This window comes from Trichechus manatus, unplaced genomic scaffold (genome assembly GCF_000243295.1).
Source record: "Trichechus manatus latirostris isolate Lorelei unplaced genomic scaffold, TriManLat1.0 scaffold00310, whole genome shotgun sequence".
Classification (NCBI taxonomy): domain Eukaryota; kingdom Metazoa; phylum Chordata; class Mammalia; order Sirenia; family Trichechidae; genus Trichechus; species Trichechus manatus.
The window spans coordinates 190338-211079 of NW_004444246.1; the positions used below are offsets into that span (position 1 = coordinate 190338).

General features: G+C 37.8%; 2 protein-coding genes across 3 annotated transcripts in view; one reads left to right on the forward strand and one right to left on the reverse strand.

The window, feature by feature from the left end:
• The window catches only part of ATP10D (ATPase phospholipid transporting 10D (putative)), a 170786-nt gene extending 165342 nt beyond the window's left edge, over positions 1 to 5444 (reverse strand). Inside the window, exon 1 of the mRNA XM_023725451.1 lies at positions 5329 to 5444. The gene's annotated coding sequence lies outside the window, so the exon portion shown is untranslated. The remainder of the gene's footprint in view (positions 1 to 5328) is intronic.
• On the forward strand, positions 5325 to 15791 carry COMMD8 (COMM domain containing 8). 2 transcript variants are annotated; one of them, XM_023725453.1, is made up of 6 exons: positions 5365 to 5445; positions 6002 to 6090; positions 7217 to 7372; positions 9282 to 9434; positions 13633 to 13788; positions 14872 to 15791. In XM_023725453.1, the coding sequence occupies exons 2-6, from the start codon at positions 6010 to 6012 to the stop codon at positions 14890 to 14892; spliced, it is 567 nt and encodes a 188-aa protein (XP_023581221.1). In that variant the 5' UTR covers positions 5365 to 5445; positions 6002 to 6009; the 3' UTR covers positions 14893 to 15791. The 2 variants fall into 2 exon arrangements, with proteins under 2 accessions (XP_004390675.1, XP_023581221.1); XM_004390618.2 differs by lacking the exon at positions 6002 to 6090 and having other exon boundaries at positions 5325 to 5445.
• The last annotated feature ends 4951 nt before the right edge of the window (positions 15792 to 20742 follow it).

Here is a 20742-nt window from a genome sequence, read left to right on the forward strand (position 1 = left end):
CAGACAGCCCAATAAAACAAAACGAGACTAATGGGTCACAACAGCCCTGGGACAAGGACTAGAAGGCAGGAAGGGACAGGAAAGCTGGTAATAGGCAACCCAAGCTTGAGAAGGGACAGTGTTGACATGTCGTGGGGTTGTTAACCATTGTCATAAAACAATATTTGTACTAACTGTTTAATGAGAAACTATCTGTTCTGTTAACCTTCATCTAAAGCACAATTTAAAAAAAAAATAGAATAAAATAAAAAATTATAGGGAGGGAAAGAAAGAAAAAGAGCTTTTGTAAGTTATTCCTATTAGCAACTGTTTCATGAAAACTCTGGTTTATCTATCACATTTGTTAATATCCTCGATTTTTGGTCTTTCAGGATGATGGAAGTACCTGTATTTACTTTCTTACATCAATTTAAGCCCTGAACTAGGGTTGGAAGCCTGGCTACAGGTGAGAGGCGCTTGGATTTAGAATGCGAATGTTGGGTTTGAAATTCCACCTCTGCTACTTATTACTTGAGTGGCATTGAGAAAAACCACTTACATTAGTCTCCATTTACTCATTAGTTAATTGAGGCCTATATGTACCCCACTGTACAGGTTTCATCAGCTGAAATATTTGAAAGTGCTGAATATAAACCATAAAAAAAAAAAAAAGTTGCCATCAAGTCAATTCCGATTCATAGCAACCCTACAAGACAGAGCAGAACTGCTCTATAGGGTTTCCAAGGCTGCAAATCTTTATGGAAGCAGACTGCCATATCTTTTTCCTGCAGAGAGACTGGTAGCTTCAAACCGCTAACCTTTCAGTTAGCAGCTGAACACAGAACCACTGCGCCACCAGGGATCCGGAATATAACAGTGGGTATTTATTAGGGTCTCAAGAAATGTCTATCGTGAGTCTCAACTTTCCAATGTTTAACTTCCCATTTTACCATCTACTTAAAGACCTCATACTGTCAAAGTAACAGGATATCACTGAAACCAGAGACTGTAAGCCAGGGACAGATTATCCAATAAGTAAGGTAAGCACGTGCTTAGGACATCAAGGCATTAAAAAAAAAAAAAAGTGGCTTAAGCCAGAGAGAAAGGCATTTCTATTTCACATGCATACACATGTAGGTGGTCCCAGGCTGACACGATGCTCAACATTGTCAAGCATCTTGATTCCATTGTTGCTTCTCTAAACCTGATCCATGACTTCCTGGTCCAAAATGTCATCATCTGAGTTCTAGGAAGTAGGATGGAGGCAGGAACAAAAAAGGTCAATGGTACACTTGGATTATTTATTAAATAACAAGTGCCTGGAAGTGCTGCATGAAACTTCCACTTTCATCCCATTGGCCAGAACTTGGCTACATGGACACACTTACATGCAAGGGAGGCTGAGAAATGTAGTCTTCTTTCTGACAAACTTGTGGCCAGGTAAAAATTTTATTACTATGGAGGAGGAAGCAGCTGGCAGTCTCTGCCACAATGAACATATTAAGAAGGCTATCAGCTTGTGTCTATATAATTACAGGCCCTTCCTCCATCTCCCCCCACCCCCACCACCATCCCTGCTCAAGTCAGTTACGTATGAGCATTCACAGTGAAGGATCCACTCCATTTCTCTCCTTAGCTTTCCTTATCAATGGGGCCTTAACAGACTCACCTTTCTGCTGCTCATGGCTGCTTTGAATCTGTGGTCTAGGTGTGTGAATGTGTCTCACTTTGTCCTCTGGGCTCCAGAGTGGCACTACTTGTGCCCCAAGTATTACTACTACTGCTGAGAAGAACAGGTAATCTTTATTATGGGTAAACCACATTCCATGCACTAAGCCAAACACATTATATGCATTATTTTATTTGACCTCCACAACCATTTGATGAGGTAGGTGGTATTATTATCTCTATATATAGATGAGGAAACAGAAGCATAGGGAGTTTACATGACTTGCCCAAGGCCATATGGTTGGTAGGAGGCAGAGATATAACTAGAACCCAGGTCTGTCTAGCTCCAGAGCCTGTACACCACTCTACCATGAAACATCTTTCACCAACACAGCAGCTATAGTTTATGGTTCTATCCCTCTGTAAAGGCTTAAAACCTCAGGCTGGTTTAGAAGACAGATTCCTACAGTCTGCACTTTACTTCTACCTCTTTTTCCCTTCCCACAAGCATCCGATCCTTCATTAAGTTCTACACATTTTGAATCTTTCCACTTCTCTCTGGATTCACAGCTACATCCAACATCTAGGTCCCTGAAATCCTACAATAGGTTCCAGACTGGATCCCCTGCTTTCTCACTCTTGTACCCGGCCATCTATTTTTGACAGCATATTGTTTTCCGGACTATTACCATTTAAAATGCAAACCAGACCATGTCAATTCCCTGATTAAAATCCCTGCCTGTGTCCCTGACATCATCTCCCACCACTCTTGCCTTACTCACTACAGTCTAGTCACACAGGCCTTGGGTCAATGATCTTGAATAAACCAAGCTTTCTCCAGCCTCAGGGCCTCTGCATTCTGATAGCATCCCTCTTTCTCCAGATGTTTGCTTTGGTATTTTCTTCTAGTCCTTTATGCCTCAGCTTAAATGCTACTCCTCAGCAAGGCCCTCCTTGATCAATCTAAAATACACCTCTACCACCACTCTATTCCATTATCCTGTTTCATTTCCTTCAAGGCACTTCTTAATAGCTGACATTATCTTGTTTACTTGTTTATTATCTGAGATACTCAGCCCCCCCCGCCGACCATTAGAAGTTAAGTTCTTGTTCACTGCTTGTATCCCCAGAGCCACTAGAGTGCTTACTATATTGTAGGTATTTAATCAATAATTGTTAATGAATTAATGAATGAATCTCCCAAGACATAGTTCACAAAACTCCCTTTTCTTTCTTCCACCTCAAAACAAAACAAAAAACCATTAAAATGATCTCAGAAAGAAGCGCCAAATTAACTCTTCCACAAACAGCCAGCATGAACTCCATTTTCAGTGCAAAAAATGTCCATTCTCTACTCTGAAAATTCAGAGGAGGAAGAAATTGTTTTCACTTCCAAGAGGTAGGGCGCAGAGTAGAGAAGGGACAGTAAAAAACCCATTAGAGTTTATCTGAGGTCTTTTTACATCTCTACCAACTATGATCACTGATCTGCATTGCCTATACCAGGACTATATACCAGCCTTGATGGGTTTTAGAAGCAGCTCACATTTCCATGGTGGAGATCGTCCAATACTGCATCTAGAAGGGCAAATAAGGAGACACCTGCTTTCTGCAACCTACTAACCTTTGGCCAAATAACAGGAGAGGAAAGTGGGTCATGCAGAAAGGAATATAATACTGTTTTCTATGTGCCAGGCTTCATTTCAAGAACTTCCCATGTATGAACTTACAACAACCTTGTAAGTTTGGTGCTATCATTATACCCAATTACACAATCAGAGAGGTGAATTACAGAACCAAAGAAGTGAAATAACTTGGCCAACATTACACGCATAGTAAGTTGCAGAGCTGGGGTTTGAATCTAAGAAGTTTAGCCCCAGTGTTCATGTTTTTAAACACTACCACAAATAAAGAGCCAAAGGAGGGGGACCAGAACACATACAGCAGAGATGGGACTCAAAAAGACAGGAATATGTTTTGAAAACCTCCTAGAATACACAGAGAAGAACATTTACTTACTAATCAAAAGGAAAACATTAAGCTCTTTTTTTGTGTGTGTGTGAACTATTTCAGAAGCTGTATTTGTTACAGGTTAAATTTTGTTATAAGTTAAATTTTGTTACATTTAAATTCCAAGCGAAAGACCAAATTCTTCTTGGTACCCAGGGTTGCTGTGCCACCGCTCTGCCACTGGCTCACTGTGCCATTCTGCCTTATTTACTAATCTGTTACATGGCCTTGTTGTTGCTGTGCATTGTTAAATTGATTCTGACTTATAGCGACCCTATATGACAGGGCAGAACTTCCCCATAGGGTTTCCTAGACTGTAATCTTTCCAGGAGAGAAGCCCTGGTGGCTCAGTGGGTAAAGCAATCCACTGCTAACCAAAAGGTTGGCGGTTCAAAAACACCAGTGGCTTCGAGGGGGAAAGATGTGGCAGTCTGCTTCCGTAAAGATTTACAGCCTTGGAAACCCTATGGGGCAGTTCTATTCTGTCCTCTAGGGTTGCTGTAAGTCAGAACTCAATCAACTAGGACAAGTGTTTGGGTTTGGCATCTATTTTAAGACCAGGAAGTGGTAAATACTGTAAGTGAGGGACAACTAAAGTGCCATGAAAATTCAGAAGAGGAAGAAATTGTTTTCACTTCCAAGAGGTAGGGCGCAGAGTAGAGAAGGGACATTTGAGCTAAACCTGGAAGGATGCTACCAACAACAGTGTTTCTCTGCATAGCCCAGACTGAAATAATTACTCTCTCCTCTGTGGTCTGCTTCATCCTTCACACTACTTTGGTTAGTAAAGTTATATTAGATTCCAGTTTGTGTCTCCTACTTCTGGATGGCACCTGATTAAAGTGATACCTGTAACAGGTGAGAGGTCACAGAACGGCTCTTTGGGTTTTAGGTTTAGTCCAACATTAAGAATGTGACTCTAGAATCTGACTGACTGTTCAACTTCTGGCTGCGCCTGTCACTAGTTTGGGCATCATGTGGCTCTTAGGGGATGAAATACAGGACACCAATTAAATTTGAATTTCAGGTAAACAACCAATACCCCATGCAATATTTAGGGCATTCTTCTACCAAATTATTCGTTACATATCTGAAATTTTGTATTTCACTGGGGGTGCTGTAAAATTTTTACTTGCTAAATGTGACAATCCTGATAACTTCTGGGATCATATATGTTAGTTGCAAAATAAGGATGAAAATCGTACCTTCTTCTTACCAAAAAAAACCAAACCCGTTGCCATCGAGTAGATTCCAACTCATAGCGAATAATGCATATAAACAGCATTACACAGGGTAAACCCTTAATTCACCTTCCAAAACAGTACAGTTTAGTACAAGACATATATTAAACTGCCAGGTCAAGGGCCCCAGCGCACCCAAATATATGGTAAGCCTTATTAGACTGTTTTCTAAAGAGTTCTCAGTAAGTTCAATAGAACTCGGCAGAAATTTGGAAACTGCGTTGAGAGATCTGCAAATTTGCCTTCAAAATTAATAATCTGAGAGTGTTTAAGCAATGTCACACCAAGCGGAAAAAGACTTTCCTCAGTTACAAGGAGAGGGTTGGCTGCCACCCTGCGCAAGCGCACAAGGGCTTCTACGTCGTCTTCCCCCTCCCCTTGGCCCCCGCCCTACCCGAAAGAGAAGTCACGTGGGCGAACCGTCGCTAACCTGGAGAGACAGGGCCTTGTCACGTGACCCAGGACCAGCTTTGCACCAGGGATGGAGCCGGAAGAGGGGACGGCCTTGTGGCGGCTGCAGAAGCTGCCGGCGGACCTGGGCCCACAGGTGAGGGGGGCGCGGTTGGCAGCGAGGCGCCGGGGGTCTAGGGCGGCCTGGCGTGCCGGTCAGGCCCAGTGCCCCCTTCGCGGGGCTCGCTCGGGCTCCCCAGGAAAGGAAGGCGGAAGGGGCGTGCTTTCGTGTGGCCAGCCCCCTACCTCCCCTGTGGAGATGCGGAGGCCGAGGCCACTGGGGCCCGACTTTGCGGGGCGAGGTGTCCCGGCTGCGCCCGCATCCCGTTGCAGTCGGATCACCCGCTCCCACGCGGGGCCTGGGACCTGGTGAGCCTGGGCTGGAGAATAGAGTCGCCATCTATTCTTTGAAAGCTTGAGATGCGGAGTCCGTGGTTTGCAGCCTCGTTGTATACGTTTCATTCATTGGATACAAACGCCCCGATTGCTCGCTGTACACCGGGCACAGTGCTAGGTGCGGGGGATACCATGGTGACTTAGAAGCAGGCCTTGTTCCCTTGAAGGCGACAGAAAAAAAAATGTTAAGTGCTACGAAGAAAGTAACATAGCCGGGAGACGTTCATTAGGATGATGCAAGATGGCCCTTCCCTCAGAAGGTGACATGTACGTGGACACCTTGAGGATAAGAAGCAACCTAACCTATGAGGATCTGGAAAAAACAGCTTCATTCTGGGCCACCCAGGTATGGCACCAAATGACAGATACCTTGGATTTCTCCTCCTCTTTGGACCATCCCAAGAGAAGGTGAAAAGAAGAATCCGGGACATTTCCCATTTGTCCTCTGCCTTCCTTCTTTATTTACCTTTCTGCATCATCTCCCACCAACCCCACCCTGTACCCTAGCCCCCACACACAAGACTTAAGAATGTCAGTGCGCTCTAAGGCTATCACCCGTTGTCCGTCTCAAAACCAGAATGAACAGAGCTACATATTTACATAAGATGCTTGAATTGCAATACTGACTAAAACTGCAACTGCTACCTCTTCAAGAGAAGAAACAGAAACCATCTCTAATCTCTAAAGACCTATCATGGAGACAGAGTAGCCTCAAGAAGAGAAACTAGGACCAGTTAGTTACAGGAGGAGAGTCGTAACGTAATTATACACCAACGCTATTTCCAAACAGAGCCCGTTTAGTAACACTTTTTTGCCTCTGAAATATTTCTTAAAATAAATATGTAATTATCCAAAAAAAAAAAAAAAAAAGCTTCATTGATTCGTTCAGGTAGCTTTTCACTGAAGTCTAAAGCTTGATTGATTCATTCAGCTAGCTTTTCATTGAAGTCTACACAGTGCTAAGTGCCCTGATGGGATAAGGTAAAGGGGTGAGTGAGGCACAGCCTGAGCCCTGATGGAGCTTGCTTTCTAATAGGAAACCAGACTGAGTTGTACTGTAATCCACTTGTGGAAGGGAGAGCAACCCACACTTGAAGGGCAAAGGAAATCTTTCCAGATCACAAACAGTGTTCAAGACTGAGTTCAAGGATGAATAGGAACCATATAGACTGGAGGGAGGGACGTGTGCACCCACCAAAAAAAAAAAACAAATCTGCTGCCACTGAGTCAATTCCAACTCATAGGGACCCTATAGGGCAGAGTAGAACTACCCTGTAGGGTTTCCAAGGAGTGGCTGGGAGATTTAACTGCTGACCTTTTGGTTAGCAGCCTGAGCCCTTAACCACTGCACCACCAGGCCTCCCAACATCTAGGTGTTGCAAATAACATAAACTCCCTACAACATGTTTGCTACAATGAATATAAATATGTTTCATAATCAGAATTATGCTTATTTTCTTTTTCCCCTCTAGCTTCTTCACAAAATAATTGATGGCATTTGTGGCCGGGCTTATCCTCTCTACCAGAATTATCACAGTGTTTGGGATTCAACAGAATGGATACACGTTCTAGAAGATATTACCACATTTTTCAAAGTTATAGTGGGTAAAAATTTATCTGATGAAGAGGTAACTTCACTCCAAATTTCTATCCTTTATAATAAACACATGCTAAGTTTTTTTTTTTTTTTTTAAATAAAGCTTGTCTTTAAGACACTATAGAAGGGTCATCATGCGTAAGTATATGTTATATAAGCAAATCCTCAATAATTTTGAGTAAATGGAAAAACTGTGGAAATTAAGTTTTTTTTTGGTAGGGGGGAGTTGTGTTTTTTTAAATTGTGCAACATTTAAAGCATACAGAAAATAAGAGAAATTAATATAACAGATACCTGCATTCTTATTACCACGATTAAACTGTTGTTAACATTTGTATTATGTATTTCAGATCTGTTCATTTGTTTTTAGAAATAAAGCATTACCAGTATAGCTAGATACTTCCTACCCTTCCCCCACTTACTACCCTCCCCCCAGAGTTCACCACTCTCCTGAAGTTGGTGTGCATGTTTTGTATTCTGGGAGCCCTGGTGGCGCAGTGGTTAAGGGCTCAGCTGCTAACCTAAAGGTCAACATTTTGAATCCATCAGCCGCTCCTTGAAAACCCTATGGGGCAGTTCTGTTCTGTATGTTTGTACCTTTAAACAATATACATAATTATTTGGGATGTTTAGATGTGTAAATGATAACATTTGCATATTGTTTTTGTCATGCAACATTGTGTTTTGGATTTATTCTTGTTAATAGATGTAGATCCAGTTCGTGTATTTTAACCCCTTATAGTATTTTTTTGTAAGATTTATCTCTCCCCCTACTGATGGACAGTTGGGTTATTGCTTCTTTTTCACTATAATGAATAGTGCTGCTACAAACATTCTTACATGTGTCTCCTTGTGCATACATTGGACACCTTTTCTAGGGTAGACACCTTGAAATAAAGTTGCAGTGTCATGGAGCATGTTTGTCTTTCACTTTACTAGGTTGCTTTTATTTATTTAGTATGTTTTAAATATTTGGATTTTTTTTCTTTTGTTACCTAGTTATGATTTAATTACACAGTTGCCAAAAAAAAATATAAACCAAATGATTTCAGTGATTTAAAATTGTCATGGCTTGCTACATGGCTCAGTGTATGCTACATATTGGTGAATGTTCCATATACATTTGAAAATAATGTGTATTCTACAATTGTTGGGTGTAGTGTTCTGTAGGAGTCCCTGGGTGTTGCAAATGGTTAAGTGCTAGCCAAAAAGCTGGCAGTTCGAACCCTCTCAGAGATGCCTCAGAAGATAGGCCTGGCGATCTGCTTCTGAAAGGTCACAGCCTTGAAAACACCACAGAGCCCAGTTCTACTCTATACGTGGGGTTGTCATGAGTCAGAATTGACTCAACAGGAACTAACAATAACAACAGTGTTCTATATGTTGATTAGGTTAAATAGAATGATAGTGTTTTCCACTTCTATATCTTTATTGATTTTTCTGTTGTTTTTCTTCCATAATTTACTGAGAGGTATGTTAACATCTCTTTTCAGTTCTGCCAAGTTTGCTTTATATACTTTGAAACGGTCATTGGGTACACACAAATTTATGATTGCTGTATCTTTCTGTTGAGCAGCTCTTTTGCCATCTTTTTCTATTTCTTGTAATATTTCTTGCCTTGAAAGCTACATTATCGATATATTAATATAGCTTCACCAGCTTTAGTGTTCTCCAGGTATATTCCAGGCTGTGGCTTCCTTGCTACTTCATCAATCAGCTCTTTCCTTTATTCTCTGCTCTCTAGAAATTTGTTAAAAATCTCTTGTTTGCAGGTTATGCATTCTCATTTTATTCTTTTTGTAGTTAATAGAAATATTTCTTTTTATTTTTTTACTGCCCTTTTTAAGGGGTATGTGAAAGAAGAGTGGAAGTATGTGTTTACATTTTAAACAGAAAGTTCCTTTTGCTTATTTTCTAACCATTTATTTTTATTTTCATAGATATCTCAGCAGTTGAATCAGTTGAATTCATTTCATCAAGAAGCTATCATGAAATGCTTGAAAAGTAGAAAAGATGATATCAGACAGGCTCTGTTAGGAGAAATAGTTGATATTTCTTCTGCACAGCTTCAGAATTTTGATTGGCAGTTAAAGGTGAGAATATTTACTTATGAGTATGTATACTTTTATTTTTTTGGATAGAGAGAAATACTATTTTCTTAATACTGTATATCTAAATTTTCTTTATTTTGAGAATATATTGTTCCAAAGAAATATCAAAGATAATTTAAATTACATCTTTTGGCATTAGTTTGCACATTAGTATACCACATATCCAAACCATGTATAATAACATTATGTTGATAGTAAGTTTAGTTAACTAGATCTGTAAATCATTAAGTGTCATAAATAGTAGAGCAGTATATATTCAACATATGGTATTTTTGAACTTTCTAGACCTTAAAGCCTTTTTGGTATTGGTAAATATGATTCTACTTGCAGGAGGAAAAATATATATTATTAAACAGAAATTTTATAAACATTTTTAAAAGAAGGTCATGATCAGTAGGATTCGTAAAGAACAGTTTCAGATCAGCTTTCATCCTTTTTAGGTATACAACAACAACAGAGACCAGTACACGAGGAGAAAACAAATGCATTGTGTTTCTTGACTTTAGCATGACACTAGATAAAGTGCCTCACATTGTCTTTGTGGATAAGATGGAGAAAAATGTGGGAAAATAATGCAGTTAGGTGGGTTCATGACTAGATAAATAATCGCCCAAAGACAGATGAATTTGTGTTAGCCAGGAAGGCGGTCTCTATGGCTCTGGCCTTGGCCCAGTGTTCTTCAGCATTTTCATAAATATTATGCTTATCAAATCTGAAACTAGAGCTATATTTAATATGTAACATGATACAATCAAAGTTTAAAATTATTTTTCAGCCAGTTACAGTCATGAAACAAATGAAGCAAAATAAATTGAGCAGAGATAACCTAAATAGAGGATTTTTTAATTTAGATAAAGCCAACTATAAATTTAAAAGATGAGATATGCTAATAGTAACATGTATGAGAAATTTTTAGTTGTTCTGGTTTAACAAAGTGCAGCTTGAGTCAGCAGTATGTTGATTCAGTACAGGTAGTCCCCAGCTCATGAGGGGGTCATGCCTCCAAGGAGTCCGTTGTAAGTTGGTTCTGATGTAAGTCAAATACCTCTTTTTTTTTTCTTTAGTTTGCATAATTATTGCTTTTTATTATCAGTGTCTTTATAAATTCCATCTTTATTTATCTTTGGGGATTGGACACATTACATATAAACTACTGATATATTTTAATATATACATAAAGAAATACACAAATCATAAAAATTTACTTCAGCAATGATGAAGAGTTGGACAATGTTGGCATTTTGTCAGTTGCAGTAATAACTCCAGTTGTAGAAGGTTCTGGATCACCAGGATTATCCCTGGGAATGGGGATGATGTTTCTAGTCAGAAAATTAGTGTGAGTTGTCTGTATGGTCCTTTTATTTTTTTCTTCATATATTTTGTGGTAACATCTCACTGCTTTCTGAATCTGCTTATGACTTTAGCAAAGTGATCAGTGTTTGGGTCCATGTTTTCAAGCAGTCAAAGGTCCTGATTTAGTTTAGAACAAACTACAGCTAATCCTTTCACTGTAAAATTTTTTGACAATTTCTCTCCTTCCTCTTCCTTGTTATTTCTTCTTCAGCATTTCTTTCCTTTTCAAAATCCTTTAAGTCCTTATCTGTCAATTCTCCTTCGCGATCTATGAGCTATTCCACGTTGGCAACATCAAGGTCTAAATTCAGCATTTTTGCCATATGAACAATTTTTCCACTGATCTGTTCCATCATTTTATCTTGATCAAATGCTTGGAGCGTGTTCACATAACTCAGCAGTTTTTTTCATATCCCTTGCATACATTTTCCCGTAACTTCCTCCCAGGAAGATGCAATGTTCCAGGTATACTGCTGGTCGTAAATGTGGTTCATTGTAACTTGAATACATCGTAAGTCGGGGACTACCTGTATTGGGTTTTGTTGGTAGAAATGTAGTATTTCAAGGAAAGGGTAGTTCTAGTATATTTTGTTTTTACCATTAATCCTTTTTAGTTAGTTTAATAATCTTTTTTACTTTTGGCTGCCAAACTTAAGAGATATTGAAAGAAATTAGAACCCAACCAGAAAGGAGTAACCAAGATGTTAAAATCATGATACATGAAGTTACTTTGAAAGATGTGAGATCATTTTACGTGAGAAAACCTAGTAGAAATGTGATAGTTATCTTTAAAGGACTAGAAGTCACATGGATGGGGAAATATATTCTGTATGGCTACAGAGACTAGGAGAAGGGCTAAGATACGTTATTTGCAATAAGATGGATTTGAATTCAACACAGGGAAGAACTTTTTAACAACTCTGAGTATCTGAAAATTATTTTATCCTCTTGAGGTAGCATGTTACTCATCATAGGTGGTATTCAAGCGTAGGCTGAGAAGCCACTTACACCCACTCCTCGCTTATCAACATGGTTACGTTCCAGAGACCAGGTCGTTGTGTGAAAATTGGCATTATGCAAAAATGGAAGGTGACTACATCAGATCACAAAATAGAGGATGACTATATCATTACATAACTGCCAAATTACATCATTATGTAACTGCCAAACCACTGAGAATCATGGCCCAGCCAGGTTGATATAACCTTTACCATCACAGCCAGCGTTACTCTCAACTTGCACCTCAGCGTTCATTACTGCCAGACGTGCATCGTTAATGCGCAAAATAGTCAGATAGTAGATTTTTTACTACTGTCATAAATGTGAAATGTTGGATAATGAGACAGTTGATAACTGAGGAGTAGGTGTATTGGAAATTTTGGGAGGAGAATTATTCATAAGGTAGACAACCTGAAGGTGATACTTTCAAATCTCAGATACTATAAGTCCTTTGTTTGGTGAGAGAATGGCGGAGATATATGTGGACTGCTTCTTTTTTTGTGTGTGCTTTAGGTGAAAGTTTACAGCTCAAGTTAATTTCTCATTCAAAAATTTATACACATATTGTTTTGTGACATTGGTTGCAATCCCCACAATATGACAGCATGCTCCCTTTTTCTACCCTGGGTTCCCTGTGCCCATTCATCCAGTTGCTGTCCCTTCCTACCTTCTCATCTTGCTTTTGGATAAGAATTGCCCATTTGGTCATGTTTATTAGATTGAACTAAGAAGCACATTCCTCACATGTTATTTTTTGTTTTATAAGCCTGTCTAATCTTTGTCTGAAAAGTGAGCTTCAGGAATGGTTTCAGTTCTAGGTTAGCAGAGTGTCCAGGGGCTGTAGTTGTTGTGATCCCTGTCAGAGCAGTCGTTGGTGGTAGCTAGGCACCATCTAGTTCTTCTGGTCTCAGGCTGGTGGAGTCTCTGGCTCATATGGTCCTTTAGCCCTTTGGGCTCATATTTTCCTTGTGTCTTTGGTTTTCTTCATTCTTGTTTGCTCCAGATGAAATGGGATCAATAGATGTAAATATGTTAGGATTTGATTCTATAGTATATGTACCACAAGGAGAATCCTTTGAGGTTGGTTGTTAGGGATGAAGCCCCTTATTAATACACGAGTAATTTTTGCAAGTGGTGGTAGTCCAAATAAGGATTCAGTTGTGGAGTTTTCTGGCTCAGATTCCAAGAAAATTGAGTTTCTTTTTGGCATTTGCCAATGAAGCTACAGAGCTTGTTTCGAAAAGTATTAGTACCGTAAATACTTGGTTCTTCCACTTCCCCTAAGATATTCAGTGGAGACAGAAACTAGGAAGTAAGGTAAATGTGTTGAGTACTTTCGTTGGGTGACTGTATTGAAGATGGTGTCTTAATAACATATTTATTAACTGTTTAGTAGATAGCTGATCATGAATTAAGCATCTTAATTTCAGAGCATTTACTGATGCTTTGGTCTCATTTATCTTCGTATATGGACTTTCATCCTCTTGGCATCTTCACCCTTGGTTAAGAATTCTGCTTCTTGCTGCATTTGTCCCTTTCAGTATTTCCCAGCCATAGCTCTGCTCTAGGTACCTGCTTCTGCCATAAAACTGCTGACTTCATGTCTTTTTCCCCTAACCTACTTTCCCTCTTGTATTCATTCTTCTTTCTCTTTCTGTCACTCAAATAGGTGTTGTTTGGGCATGGATTTAATTTATTTCTTCCACCTTGCCTTGTACTTGACAGTAAACAGGGATACTTTTTTTTTTAATGTTACTAAGCTCTGATGCGTATTTAGTATAGTCCTTTTTAACTATTTATTAATTACCATTTTCCTAATTTTAAACAGCTTGCACTTTCTAGTGACAAGATTGCTACATTACAAATGCCACTTTTAAACCTTCATCTAGATGTAAAAGAAAATGGTGAAGTCAAACCGTATTCTGTTGAAATGAGTAAAGAAGAGCTGCAGAATCTAATAAATTCCTTGGAAGCAGCTAATAAGGTATTTGTTTTAATTTTGTTGTATGGTTTGAACTTTACAGTTTTGAAACCCTTAGAGCAGTATAAGAAAAGCTCATAGTTCACTTTTTAATATTTCTTGTTTTCCTGATATTTAATGTCAACCACAGAAAACTACTTTGTTGATATGTTCTGCATCTCTACTTTTAGATACTAAATTAATTAAAACTTACAATTGTTAATTATTAGGTTTTGAGCATAATTTATCAAGTAGCTCTTTTTGAAAGAATAATAGCGCTATTCTAACAGCTGGATTTGTTTTTCTTCAGTGATTGATGATAAAAATAAAAATTTTACCCTGGGGCCGTGAAATTAGTTTATTCTCGAGTTTTTATGGTTAAAAAATGGTTGTAATCCTGAAGAAAAGTATGTCTTATTTTAACTGGACAAATAATAAAAAATTGCTTTTATAAATCTGTAGTTACTGGAGATAAAATATGCCATGTAGTTATTATGACAAAATCACATTGAGACTAGATAGAGCTAATGAATGACTGGAAAAACTTTACATTGTCAAAGGAGAGGCTGAATAACAAGAACCACTCCTAGTGTTTAATAAATGTGGAAAATAATTTTTAAACAGCAGAAACTGCTCTGCGAGGAAGAAATAAAAGTAATTCTCTTTATGTATGTATGTTTCTGTCATTAGTGCCTCGCATTTTCTCAGTCAGTTGTTCTTACTTACCTCTCTTACCACTAATCAGTCTTCATGGTCGTGTTCTTTGTAAACCCTGCTGTTTTTCAGCTTTTCTCCATACTCTGCAGTTGCCCAAACATTTTGGTGTCTTCATGACAGGTCCACATGCCCACTAACCAAAGGGGTAGTTCAAGCCTGCGTTGGCTTTGGATGAGGCTGAATGTCTGAAGCAGGTGTGTGGTAGAGCCTGCTATAAACGTTAAGTGATTCTGAATCATAGCTCCTAGGAGGCACGTGTTATCAGTTCACGTGCTTTGTATCTGCTTGTTGTTAGTTCTCCAGCGATTTCAAGGCGTTTGTTTTAGCATATTCTGATATATCAGCAGCAATCTGATAGAACCTAATTTTTCCCCCAATTTCTGTTTTAAGGTGGTCCTGCAGTTGAAATAACTAGAAATGATGAATACTAATGCTATTAAATTTCACTGCTACAACTGATACGGTGGAGTGAATACTGTGTGTTCAGAAAATCTGCGATGTATTATGCCCCGCTGAGAAAGCAGCAGTGTTGAGATTACAAAGATAAAAATTTATCAGCTTCCCTAAAAAACAGGAAATTACATGGTTGACAGCAAATACATAAAAAATGAAGTAAAGATGAGAAAACTCTAGTAGCGGTTTATATTTTCATAATGACTGTTTTGCCTCATTTATTTAATATTTGAGAAATCTTTGTAGATGTACAGTTTAGTATAAAAGCTAAAAATAGATTCTAATGTAATGTAAACATACAAAGCACAAATGTACTTGAATATTGCTTAAAGAAGTATGTGAATAACAAGGACATGTACTATGTAATTATTTGTGGTATTTTTAAAAATAACTTTTTTAAAGAACGTGTAAGCTGGATATATGTAACTCAGGTGATTCCATATTTTTCTCATATTTCAAAGGAAAGATTATAAAATATAAAATTTCTTTGAGAAAGAAGCTCTTCAGACATGAACAAGAAAAAATACTCTAAATTTGTGTAACAATTCTGTGTGTATGAATTCTAGAAAATAAAATCTTTTACTAGAACATAGGGAAAAAAATGAAAATAGCAGTTACTTCTACATTTCTATGTCTGATGAGGAGCGTATGTTCTGATAAAAAGAATAGATGTTATTGTACAGTATATATATTACTATCAGATATCAGATAAGACCATATATAGGTCCATTTTTGTTATAAACTCTAATATTGAATTTAGCAATTTTGGATATTAACAACTTCATTGGAAAACAAACCATTTTTAACTTCAATTAACTTTACAATCATTCTGAACAAATAAATAATGTCATGCTTTATTTTTGTATGTTGCTTTATTCTTTCAAATGATTTTCACATCACTCGATAATCAATAATACGTAAATTATTTGGTACCTGGTATATGCAAGTTTCATAGCTTATTAAACTCATTGCTGTCAAGTTGATTCCAACTCATGGGGACCCCACATGTTTCCAGAGTAAAACTGTACTTCATGAGGTTTTCAGTGACTGTTATCTTATGGAAGCAGATTGCCACGCCTTTCTTCTGTGGAGCTGCTGAGTGGATTTGAGCCATGAATCTAGCACTTAACCATTTGCACCACCCTGGGGCCTTTATAGTTCATTAGAATATTAGAATATTCTTAGAAGTGATCAGCACAATTATTACTCTTCTCATCATGCAGATGAGGATAGACGTAGAGAGGTTAATATCTGAGTGTGATAGAGACAGTGCTACTCAAAATGTGTTGCACAGACTAGTGCCAGTCAATGAAATGTTTGTTACTAGTCAGTGGTGAGAGAAGGAACTTGTGCCAGAATGTTCACTAATGTACTGTTTCCTTCATGGAAAAAGTTTTATTATGAAAACAATATCAGCTGAACTGAACAGTGTGTTTAATAAAATAATTTGTCTTCTGGTGCAAATTCCTTATACAGTGAAACTTGTGAGAGCTGGAACTCAACAGGACTGCCTCGTTCTTCTGGGTCTTGCAACTTCTCTGCCTTTGACAGGGTGCAGTCTTACCACTTTTCTATTGCTCATTTTGGTGGAAAATATTTGAGTTTTCCTTCTTTGACAAGTTTCCACCTTACACAGGTTTTGACTTTTGCAGCTTTTACTGTATCATCACACACTGGTAAAAGTTTATAGATCAGCACTTGGAGTAGCACTGTTCTGGAGATCTCTCCTGAATTTCCCATGTAATATCTATTTCGATAAGGAAAAAAATCCGTCTACTTAGTCCCCATGTCACCATGTGGTATTGTTTTTTTTTTAAAATGATGCCAAGTTGTGGTATCATTTTTAACAGCTTTATAGAAATAAAGTTGGCATACTATAAACTTCACAAATTTAATGTGTGATTTTTTTTAAGTTTTGGCATATACACCCATGAAAGCATCACCACAATCAAGATAGCGAACATTATCAATCACTCCTGAAAATCTTCTCTTACTCTTTTGTAATCCCCCCAGGCAACCAGTGATCTGCTTTCTGCCTCTATAGATTAGTTTGCATTTTTGAGAGTTTTATATAAATGGAATCACACAGTATGTACTTCTTTTTGGTCTGGCTTCATTCAGCACGATCATTTTTTTGAGTTTCATCCATGTTTTTGCATATATCAATAGTTTATTCATTTTTATTGGGAAGTATTGTAGAGTTGTATCACTTTTTTGTTATTCTGTTCACCTACTGATGGATGTTTGTGTTGTTTCAAGTTTTTGGGTGTTGCCATACTTAAAATGCTATGAACGTTCTTATACACAACTTTGTATAAACATATGCTTGCTTTTCTTTTGAAAAGAAAATAAAGTAGAATGGCTGAATCATATGGAAGGTTTATGTTTATCTTTTTAAGAAACTCTCTTCCTAACAGCAATGAATGAGAGTTACTGTTGCTCCACATCCTTGACAACATTTGGTATTGTCAGTTTTTTGGGTTTTAGCCGTTCTAATAAATGGGTAGTGGTATTTCATTGTTGTTTTAACTTGTAACTCTCTAATGACAAATATTGAGCATCTTTTTATATGCATATTTGCCATCTATAAATCTTATTTGGTGAGGTATCTGTCTAGATTTTTTGCCCATTTTATAATTGGGTTGTTTGTTTTCTTATGTTGAGTTTTAAGAGTTCTCTGTATATTTTGTATACAAGTCTTTTATCAGATACGTATTTTGCAAATATGTTCCTTTAGTCTGTGGCTTGCCTTGAAGAGCTAAAGTTTTTTCTTAATAAAATTTTATTGTTGTTGAGAATATACACAGCAAAACATACACCAATTCAATAGTTCCTACATGTACCATTTAGTGACATTGATTACATTCTTTGAGTTGTGTAACCATGCTCACTCTCCTTTTCGTCGTTCCTCATCCATTAACATAAATGCACTGCCGTCTAAGGTTCCTATCCGATCTTTCGAGTTGCTGTTGTCAGTTTGATCCCATATAGTTAATTCTTAAAGGAGCATAGTGCTCCAGGCAGACATTTTGTTACTAGTTAAGCTAAACTATTGTTTAGTTTTAAGAAGACTTCAGGTGCTATTTTTGGTTTAAGATTGAAGGAGTATCTCAGGGCAATAGTTTCAGGAACTCATCCAGTCTTCATGGCTCCGGGAAGTCTGGAGTCATGGGAATTTGAAATTCTGTTCTGCATTTTCCCCCTTGGAATCAGGATTCTTCTATGAAATCTTTGATCAAAATGTTCAGTAATGGTAGCCGGACACCATCGAGTTCTTCTGGTTTTATGGCAAAGGAGACAGTTGTTCGTGGAGGCAATTAGCCACACATTTCATTTCCTCTTCCTATTCCTGAGTCTCCTTCCTCTGTTGTTCCAGGTGAATAGAGACCGATTGGGCCTTGCGTGGCCGTTTGCAAACTTTTAAGACCCAAGACACTACGCATTGAACTAGGAGGTAGAACAGAGGCACTAAACATGTTATTAGGCCAATTACCTGGGATGTCCCATGAAACTATGACCCTGAACCTCCAAACCAAGAAACCAAATCCCATGAGGTTTTTAGTTGTATGTAATCACCCTCAGCAGCTACTCTTTTTTTTTTTTTTTAAATTGGTCATTGTAAATATATTTATCACACAACTTTTGCTGATCTGACTTTTTACAGGTGCACTGCTTATTGACAGCAATTACAATAATCGGCTGTGCAACCCTACCTTAACACAATATTTCCATCACCATTAACTACCCCCTCCCCCCCCACCCCTGGTGACCACTAATAAACTTTGTTCTCTATATTGTTTGTCTTTTCTTGTCTTTTTGTATAAGGGAGGTCATACAATAGTTGTCCTTTTGTGATTGACTTAGTTCACTCAGCATAATGTCTTCCAGCTCCATCCATATTGTAGCATGTATCAAGACTTCATTTCTTCTGCTGGCTGAGTAATATTCCATTGTATGTATACACCACATTTTACTTACCCATTCATCTGTTGATGGGCCCTTAGGTTGTTTCCACCTTTCAGCTATTGTGAACAGTGCTGCAATGAACATTGGTGTACAAGTTTCTGAATCTCTACTATCATGTCTTTTGGATATATACCCAGGAGTGGAATTGCTGGATCATATGGTAGTTCTGAGGATCCCCGGTGGCACAGTGATTAAGAGCCTGGCTGATACTCCAACGATCAGCAGTTCGAATCCACCAGCCTTTCGCTGGAAACTCTGTGGGGCAGTTCTGCTCTGTCCTATCAGGTTGCTATGAGTTGGAGTTGACTTGACAGCAATGGGTTTTTGGGTTATGGTAGTTCTATTTTTAGTTTTTTGAGGAAGCACCACACTGTTTTCCACAAAGGCTGTATATTTTGCATTGCCATCAATGGGTAAGGGTTCTAATTTCCTCACATCCTTGCCAACATTTGCTGTTTTCCATTTTATTATTATTTTATCTTAGCAATCTTAGTGGGAGTGAAATAGTATCTCATTGTGGTTTTGATTTACATCTCTCTGATGGCCAATGACACTGAGATCCAAAGTTTTTAATTTTGATGAAGTTCAGTTGAAGTTTGTGGATTGTGCTTCTGTTATATCTAAGAAAACTTGCCTAACCCAAATTAGCAAACATTTTCTTCTAGAAGTTTTATAGTTTCAGGTTTTCACATTTAGGTATATGTTCCATTTTGAGGTAATCTTTGTATATGGTGCGAGGTATGGATCAATGTTAATTTTTTGCATATAGATACTCAATTGTACTGCACCATTTCTTGAAAAGGTTATTCTTTCTCTACTGCACTGCATTTGCATCTTTGTCAAAAATCAGTTGTCCATATATGTGTAGGGCTATTTCTGGGGCTCTGTTCTGTTCTACTGATCTATTTGTTTTGATGCCTGTGCCACACTGTCTTGACTACTGTAGCTTTATGATAAGTCTTGTAACCCAGTCATGTTAGCCTTCTAACTTTGTTTTTTTTCCAAAGTTGTTTTGGCTCTTTACGTCCTTTGCATTTCCATATGAACTTCAGAATCACTTTGTCATATACTGCTAAAAAGCTTGCTGGGATTTATTGGAATTGTGTAAGACCTGTACATCAGTTTGGAGACAATTGACATCTTAATGCTATTGAGTCTTCCAACCTATAAACAAAATACAGCTCTTCATTTAGTTAGGTTTTCTTTCATTTCTCTGAGTAGTAGTTTGTAGTTTTTAATGTAAAGGTCTTTGACATTTTTTGTGAGATTTATCCCTAAGTGTTTCATATTTTTGATACTACAGTGGGATTTTAAAAAATTTCCATTTCTGATTGCTCATTGCTAATCTAAAGAAATAAAATAGATTTTTTAAAATGTTAATCTTATATCCCCCAACCTTTCAAAATTCACTTAGTTCTAGTAGCTTTTTTGTAGATTCCGTTAGATTTTCTACATAGATGATCATGTCATATGCAAATAAAGCTAGTTTTACTTCTTTCCAATCTGATTGCCCTTTCTTCCTTTTTTTCCTTCTTTCCTTCCTTCCTTCGTTCCTCCCTCCCTTTCTCCCTTCCTTACTTCCTTTCTCTTTTTTTCTTTTTTTGTTAGATTTTCTGCATAGAACCTCTTGTACAGTGTTGAATAGAAGTAGTGAAAGTTGACATCCTTGTCTTATTCTTGATCTTAGGGGCAATTCATTCAGTCTTTCGCCATATTAAGTATGATGTTAGCTGTGAGTTTTCTGTACGTGATGTTTAACAGGTTGAAGAAGTTTCCTTCTAATTCTTAGTTTGCTGAGAGTTTTGATAAAAAATAAATGTTGGATTTTGTTAATTTTTTTTC

Excerpts from the sequence above, each read along its gene's own strand:
- COMMD8 (XM_023725453.1), top strand. The coding sequence starts at position 6,010 with ATGTACGTGGACACCTTGAGGATAAGAAGCAACCTAACCTATGAGGAT. Across the intron at positions 7,373-9,281 it reads AAAATTTATCTGATGAAGAG|ATATCTCAGCAGTTGAATCA; the intron begins GTAACTTCACTC and ends TTATTTTCATAG. Across the intron at positions 13,789-14,871 it reads CCTTGGAAGCAGCTAATAAG|GTGGTCCTGCAGTTGAAATA; the intron begins GTATTTGTTTTA and ends TTCTGTTTTAAG.